The 8,143-nt window shown below is 46.6% G+C and overlaps 1 protein-coding gene across 1 annotated transcript in view; it reads right to left on the bottom strand.

The window, feature by feature from the left end:
• LOC109322511 (cytochrome P450 27C1-like) overlaps positions 1 to 4,966 on the bottom strand; it is an 11,217-nt gene extending 6,251 nt beyond the window's left edge. Inside the window, exons 1-3 of the mRNA XM_019553562.1 lie at positions 4,952 to 4,966; positions 4,561 to 4,727; positions 3,166 to 3,244 (exon numbers count right to left, since the gene is read on the bottom strand). Coding sequence (XP_019409107.1) covers positions 3,166 to 3,244; positions 4,561 to 4,727; positions 4,952 to 4,966 — 261 coding nt within the window. The remainder of the gene's footprint in view (positions 1 to 3,165; positions 3,245 to 4,560; positions 4,728 to 4,951) is intronic.
• Positions 4,967 to 8,143: the final 3,177 nt, after the last annotated feature.

The raw sequence follows: 8,143 nt of genomic DNA, 5'->3' as shown, positions 1-8,143 counted from the left end.
AGGGGAGTTCCCCAGCCTGTAGGTATGGTGCCGGTTGTTCCTCCCCAGGTGCATCACTTTGCACTTGTCTGTGTTGAATCCCATCCTATTCTCATTCGCCCACCCCTGTAACCTGTCTAGGTCCGATTGTAGTCTGTTGCTCCCTTCTAGTGTGCCCACATCCCCCCACATCTTAGTGTCATCAGCAAATTTGAACAGGGTGCTTTTCACTCCTGCGTCCAAGTCACTGATGAAGATGTTGCTGCCTTTCCTCCGAGACAGAACAGACTTTGCTTGTGCATCTAGGATTGCTCCCTTGAGGAGCAACCACTCTTCCTGAACTCCCCTCCCCTTTGGGTTGTGGCCCTTTAGGGCCTCACTGACAAGCTCCTGAGCTTGTCAAAGTCAGCTTTCCTGAAGTCGAGGACTTCTGTATTGCTGACTGAGTTGCCAGCTTTACGGCAGATAGTGAAGGTGATCAGCTCATGGCTAGCTTCCCTTTGATGGTTAGGTCGCTGATTAGGTTGTCCCCTGCTGCCAGTACCAGGTTGAGCAGCATTTTACCTCTCATCAGCCTGTAGACTTCTTCCATCAGATAGAGCTCATCCATGCACGAGGGAAAGCTTAGTGACCATTTGGATTTGGCTGAGCACTCTTTCCAGCAGATGTCTGGGTAGTTGAAGTCTCCCATGACAACCATGCACCGAAAGCATGCAGCCTCAGCCAAATCCCTAGCACATTCCTGGTCAAGCTCTTGATCCTGGGTAGGACGTCTGTAGTAGACTCCCACCATTGTGTCCCCTGTGCCATGTTCCCCACTGATTTTAACCCAGAGGGTCTCCAGTGGTCCGCCCTGGGCACCAATGCCGGCTTCCAGGGACATGTAGCTTTCCTTGACATAGAGAGCTACACCCCTACCCCTTTTGTCCACTAGATCTCTCCTGTACAACGTATAGCCATCTATACCCATGGTCAAGTCCTGGGTGGAGTCCCACCAGGTCTCCATTATCCCTATGACATCGTAATTATTTGTGTTAAGCAGGAGGACAAGTTCCTCCTGTTTATTCCCCAAACTCCTGGCATTTGTGTACAGGCATACAAGTGTCCCTTTTGGGGCCCTTGCCTTGCTCAATGCTCATTGCAGGGCTGCGGCAGGGGTGGGGTCCCTTAAGTGCCTTGGCCTGCTGGCTTTGCAAGGGTTGTTCAGCAGGCCAGCAGTAGCAGTAGTCCCCACCATTCCCCAGAGGGCTTAGTTTAAAGCCTGGTGGAGCAGGTCAGCCAGTCTGGCTGAGAAGAGCCTCCTCCACAGTGGAGTGGTGGAGGCCATCCCTTCCCAGCAGCTCACTGCCTCTCTCACCGAAGAGCAGACTGTGGTCATGGAAGCCAAAGTCTTCATGATGACACCAGCACTGCAGTCTTTGGTTTGCTAGCTCAATACTCCTCTCACTCCTCAGTCCATAACCCAAAACTGGGAGGATCAAGGAAAACACCACCTGCGCCCCCAGCCCCTTAAGCTCTGCTCCCAAATCCCTGTAGCACTTCATGACCCAGCTGGGATTGCTCCGAGCCGTGTCATTCGTTCCCACATGGATAAGGAGCACAGGGTAGTGGTCAGTGGGCTGGAGAAGCTTAGGGATCTTCTCCACAATGTCTCAGATTCGGGCTCCTGGGAAGCAGCAGACTTCCCAGGCTAAGGGGTCGGGGCAGCAGATTGCCCCCTCAGTCCCCCTCAAGATGGAGTCTCCCACGATAAACACTTTGCGTTTTGTCTTAAGGAGAACGGGTGTGGTAGCTACAGTTGAACCTGTGCTGCTGGCAGGAGCTGGCAGCTTAGCAGGCTCTGCTGGGGCTGCAAGAGATTCATACCTGTTGCAAAGCTCCAGCGGGGTGGGGTCCTTGGTGCAGCGGGCCTTAGGGCCCTTGACCACCTCGGTCCAATTGCCTGGCTGGACAGAATGGGAGGTGTCCTCCCTTGCCCTGGAAGGTGTCCATGGTCTGCCCTACACCTCCAGGGGGAGAAGGGCCTGGCAGTAGGAGTCTATTTCCCGCTCACCATCCCTGATGGCATGCAATCTCTGGACTGCAGCCTGGAGCTCCTCCAGCTGGTGTGCCAGAGACCCCAAAAGGGAGCAGACCTTTGCTGTTGTGCTTTTTGCCTGCAGCTCTCCCACCCCGCCTATCAGGCTGTGAGGCCAGTTTGCAGTGGCCCAGAGGATTCCTGTCATTTCATTTTTAGTAAGTTTTTTTTACCTGGCAAATCTATGCCAAAATCGCAGGCATTGCTGTTTTTTCACAGGATTTCACAAAAAATGCAGAATTGCAAACAAGGTAAATCCCTACCCTTAAGACTTGGAATTGCCTCCAGAACAGTTACATAAGAAGAGAACAGAACAGAACAGAACAGACAAAAGCAAGTGAAATACGAGAGTAGCAAAAGAGAATGGGGAAGGAAAGAAAACAAAGTTTAGAAACAATGACATTTACAAAGATGGTCACGTTTTCAAAATACAGAATGCAGCAAGTAGATACTTAAATAAACAATGTTATGGAACCTGAGGATCCATTTCTTAATAATTAAGACACCTGTATATTTCTCTGCTATTATAAAAGGACTTTACTGTGAATCAAATTGAATTTATATCTGTTTTGAAGATCACTTGAATCTGTCACAACAAAGAGAAAGAATGTTACTTTCTATGAGACTGATAGTATAAGTTTAGTATCTACCTAAAGATGCAGTCTATCTTTGATCTTTGTATACATCTCCAAATGGCACCAGTGAAAGTTCCACTGTTAATTGAGGGCAACTGGAACGCCTAGGTGTAAGTGGGCCCCAATTAAAAAAGAAATGAATCTCTCTCCATAGAATGAACTAGATACCTGAATTAGTCCAGCTGTAAAAATAACTGAAATATATGTTACTGTTCTGAAACCTAACCCAATTTGGGTCATGCCCCAAGGTTGGGAACCATTGTGTTAGGAAAACCTTTGCATTTACTCAAATAGAGAGAGAGATAATCTGTGATAAAATCCACTTTTTTCACACAACTAGTAAACCTTTATAAAGCTCGACACAGATGGTATCATAAGAAGTCATGGAAGTGTGTGTGTTTTAAAAGACTTCAAGACATACAGAAAATATAAAATTCTATCCTTCCCCCTCCTTAAGACAATTGTACAACTCACCCCTTTAGGTATCAAGTATCCTCCAACAATGAGGTCTTCTTGAGTCACCCTACCATTGCCTGGTAATACTGGGAATAACCTACAGACAATTGTTAACGAGACACTCAACATTAATTACTGACAACAGGAAAGCTAAATCCTATTTAGATTCCAAGGTAACATATAACCATCATGAAATGGACTGTGGCAAATACAGGTTCCAAGAGTTCTTATGATATTTCCACACCACCTCCATGTTGTACCAGAAACAGCACCATTAAGCACACCCCTCCACCTTACTCTCTCTCCATCACACCAAAATCATCCCAAATGAGCTGATTTAATCGCCTTAGTGCAGGACTTGACGCTTGCCTGACACTGGCACGCTGTCTCAGATATGCTTATAGAGGGGCACTTAAGTGCATGACAAAGGCAGCTACATTACCTCTTTTTCAGGATTTGGTGTGCAGAAAGCTAGAGTCAGTGGATAGGGAGTTCTTCATGGCATGGAGGTAGTATAAGCATGGGGCTCCCTGGTTTGTCAAGTGGTCCAAATATAAGACTAGGGGCTAAAAACTCCTCACTTTTAATTCTGTCTCTGCCAATGACAGGGTTTTTTTTTTAATCCGCACCTGAAAAATAGGAATAATAAGTTGTCACTGGTTCTTAGACACCAGTTTGCAAGGAACCCCTGATTCAGAGGCAGGTATAGTTGCAATCATTTTACCTCCACAATCATAGCAACTGCCCAGAGCTAGCCACCTTTAAGGGAAGAAATAGAGTCATGTGTAGGTAACTTCCTTAAGAACTACAGAAGCAGGTAAATTCCCTTATATCCTCTAAGGAAAAATTTCTCCTACACCCACTGCTGAGGTGGTGTGGTTTCATAGTCCTCTACAAGAACCAATGCTTTAAAGGCACAGTCTAACTCTTATCTACAATGCAGACATGTAATGAGTAGTATAACTGTATTTTCTTGCATACAACACACACTTTCTAGTTGCTAGAAACTGGGGTGGGTGTTTCAAGTAAGGAAATACGGCAACAGCAATTTCTGCCCCTTAAGCTTCTGCCAAGCAAGAGTGAAATTAACTCTGCACACGATCCACATGGAACAAAAGAACAATGAGCAGTCTCCCTAGCTGCTGCTACTCAGTTACTTAGAAGGAGACCATCTTTCCTTCATTCTGCCCTTCAAAAACAAGGTATGTATGTTATTCCAGGGTGTGTTGTACACAAGATAATATGGTAATTAATAACTACATAGCACAGCACTTAATATTTTCTAAGTGTAATATAATATTACGGTGATCAGAATACACTGTACACATTAGTGGTACAATAATTAGCAGTAAGTAGGTAAGAATAAAGACACAAAAGCTTTAAATTATCAGTTTGCATTTGTCTGCTACTTACCTCAGAGTTTCTTTAAGCACAGCTCTTATCATTGGCAATTTAGGGACATCATCTGCAGTGGGAACACGGTCCTTGCCCAACTTATTAACTATTTCTTCATACACAGATTGCTGAATTTCAGGATGCTTTGCCAACAAGAATGTTACCCAGGACAAAGTAAAAGAAGTCTAAGAAAAAATCAGCATAATCAGGAACAGCCAGAGTAGATAAAAATAATTAATTTAATGCCAAGAAAAACAAATCAAATGCCAACTGAGGATTCATTATACACACATTCACACACAGCCATAAAACAAAAGAGCTATGATTAACATCTGGATTTGTTACGGCATGATGTCAAGTTACATCATCATCTTCCTTAGCCCTTCTCCACCTGGAAAAACACACATACAAAAATTCCCTCCATATTTCTACCAAAAAGTAATAAGAAAATTAAACTAATATCAAATAAGATATGTAGGGCAAAAACCATCAACAGTTATGGAAAAAATTATTTGCTGGCTTTTAGTGACTGCACTGCATTTCTTCCCAACAAAAATATCTTGCAGGAGACAGAATGATGAAATATTACTTGAAACATTTCCAGAGACTGTAAACATATTTCTTTCTCCTCACAGCATCCTACTTGTCACAAAATTGATACAATATAGGCATCTGTTCGTCTCGCGAGACAATAGATTTGGCAGAAATTGATATCACGTCTTCCAAAATTACATATAATCATTTAATAAGCAGCGCTACAGCCTAACATGCACTGTCTAGCAGCTGGAAAGTTCTGGTACCCAACTAAAATGGCATCATATTTTTCTTGTTTTATTGTGAAAATTTAAGGAGTACTAAAGGGGAATACTTGTGGAGTACTTAGAGGGAAGAAGAGCAGCTTTACGAATTATGGTTTAAAACAGCCAAATATCATTCATCTTTTCTATTTATCGAGGAGATACTTACATTAAAATGGCAGATTAAATTAAAGAAAAAAATGCACATTTTTTAAACTAACTATCATGAGGGACTGTGTAGAATTAAGTCAGTATTTCTCAATCAGGGTGCAACGAGTTCCACGGAGATAAGAAGGTGTGAGCAGATAAATGCAGACTCCAGTCCTCCCTGCCTGGCTGCTGCCCTGCCCCTCTGCAAGAAGGCAAGCATTGTAATGCACAAATTAGTTTTTTAAATGGGTCCTGCTCAATTAACGAGTTATGGAGGGGTGCCTTGAGTCAAATGAGGGGTCCTTGAGTCTAAACAAGTTGAGAACCAATGAAATAGGCATTTAAATGGACGCTGTGAGGCTAAAACAAATAACTCCCCATTATGCCTTGCTGGGTACCTCTAAATGACATGCTTTACTGTGAAGTTGAACAAACATCAAGGACCATTGGGGTCCCACAAGGCTCTGTCCTAGGTTCTATACTGTTTAACATCTTCATCAGTGATGTGGACACTGGTGTCAGAAGCGGATTGGCCAAGTTCAGCAACGACACCAAACACTGGGGTAAAGCATCCATACCTGAGGATAGGAGGGTGATGCAGGCAGATCTGGACAGACTCATGAAATGGGCGGATGAGAATCTGATGGTGTTCAACACCGAAAAATGCAGGGTTTTCCACCTTGGGAGGAAAAACCTGCACCATGCTTATAGGCTCGGTAGTGCAACACTGGTTGGCACTACAGATGAAAGGGACTTGGGGGTCATGGTTGACCACAAGATGAACATGAGCCTTCAGAGCAATGCTGCGGCTAGTAAAGCGAGCAACATGCTGGCGTGCATCCATAGATGCTTCTCAAGCAGATCCCGAGACGTCATTCTCCTGCTGTACTCAGCCTTGGTGAGGCTGCAGCTACAGTACTGAGTCCAGTTTTGGCCTCCACAATTCAAAAGGGATGTGGAGAAGCTTGAGGGGGTTCAGAGGAGAGCCACGCACATGATCAGAGGTCAGGAAAACAGACCTTATGAGAGGCTGACACAATGGGGCTATTCAATGGAAAAGTGCAGGCTCAGGGGTAATCTGGTGGTGACCTATAAGTTTATAGTGCTCATCAGGATCTGGGGGAACATCTGTTCACCAGAGCGCCCCAAGGGATGACAAGATCGAACGGTCACAAACTCCACTGTGACCGATTCAGGTTGGACATAAGAAAGAACTTCTTCACTGTCCAAGCCCCCAAGGTTTGGAATAGACTGCCGCCAGAGGCGGTTCAAGCACCCACTTTGAACGCCTTCAAGACATATTTGGATGCTTATCTTGCTGGGATCCTATGATCCCTACTGAATTCCTGCCCCTGGGGCAGGGGACTGAACTCAGTGATCCTCCAGGGTCCCTTCCAGCCCAAATATCTATGAAATTAGCTCCGCAGTAAAGTGTCACCATCTATATGTGCACCCCTATTAGGCTAGAGTAAGCTAATTAACTCTGCCATAGGACAGTTCTGCTTGACACAAGTACTATTCTATAGTGGAGTTATTTACTCCACCGCAATGCACATGTAGATGGTGACTGGGGCTGGCTGGGGCAGAAGGGTGCTAGCCCTGCACTGGACCACCCTTGTGCCACAGCCAGCTCCTCCGCAGCACATTGAGCTGTGGTGGAGAAGTTCCACCTCTTGGCTAACCTCTTGGCCTCCCTGCTACCCATAGCTGTGCTGCCTGGCTCAACATGCTGTGGTCCTGGGTATACCTGTGAACACTGCATCTGGGAGCAATAAAGTCCAGCACAAACTGCACTGTTGTTTATTGCATCACATTAATATCATGTATAGATGCACCCACTCTGTACGAAGACAGGGATAGAAAACAAGGACAGGGAAAAAATAATGCAGCTACTGGCACAAGTTACTTTAAAAGGAGTCATGAGGCAACAGCAGAAGGAGACTAGCTGGTCCAAGTGTTGAAAGTGAGTGAATAAAGAAGAAAGATACATTACTACATGAGAAAGGTACATTTTCCTTTGAACCTGGTTCCCTCACAGGTGGTGAGAAGGGGTTAACTCCTCGCTCCCTGGGAGGAGGCGGCTGCATGGAGCCTGGCCGGGTCAAGCCCCCGCCCAGGCCCCTACTTGGCCCAGCCCCCCCAGGAAGAGAGAAGAGAAGGAATGGGGTACTCACCAGTCCCCCTCCTGTAGGGCAGGGCCCCCCAAATCCCGGGCAGGGCCCCCCTGGCCTGAGAAACCAGCTTTCCCCGACAGCAGACCCACTGCGCATGCATGCAGTTTAAAAGGGCCTGCCAAACAGGGAAAAAAGCTCAGTTAGGCTCCAGAGCGGTGAGAGACGCACGGGTGAAGCCCGCTGCGCCCCCGCTCCCCCGAAGCTCCCCAGACACCCCCTCAGCAGCTGCAGAGCCCCCTCCGACCCCCAGCACAGCCGGAGGTAAGCGGGCTCGTGGTGGGAAGGGGTTAACTCCTCGCTCCCTGGGAGGAGGCGGCTGCGTGGAGCCAGGTCGGGTCAAGCCCCCGCCCAGGCCCCTACTTGGCCCAGCCCCCCAGGGAACAGGCTGCGTAAACAGGCGCTCGAGTTAGCACAGAGTTCACGTGGGAGAGGGCGCGTGAGGGCACGAGACCCTGCCTGCGACCCCCCCAGAGTAGTCAG

This window comes from Crocodylus porosus, unplaced genomic scaffold (assembly GCF_001723895.1).
Source record: "Crocodylus porosus isolate Cpor-Errol unplaced genomic scaffold, CroPor_comp1, whole genome shotgun sequence".
Lineage (NCBI taxonomy): Eukaryota > Metazoa > Chordata > Crocodylia > Crocodylidae > Crocodylus > Crocodylus porosus.
This window is presented reverse-complemented; position numbering and strand designations above follow the sequence as displayed.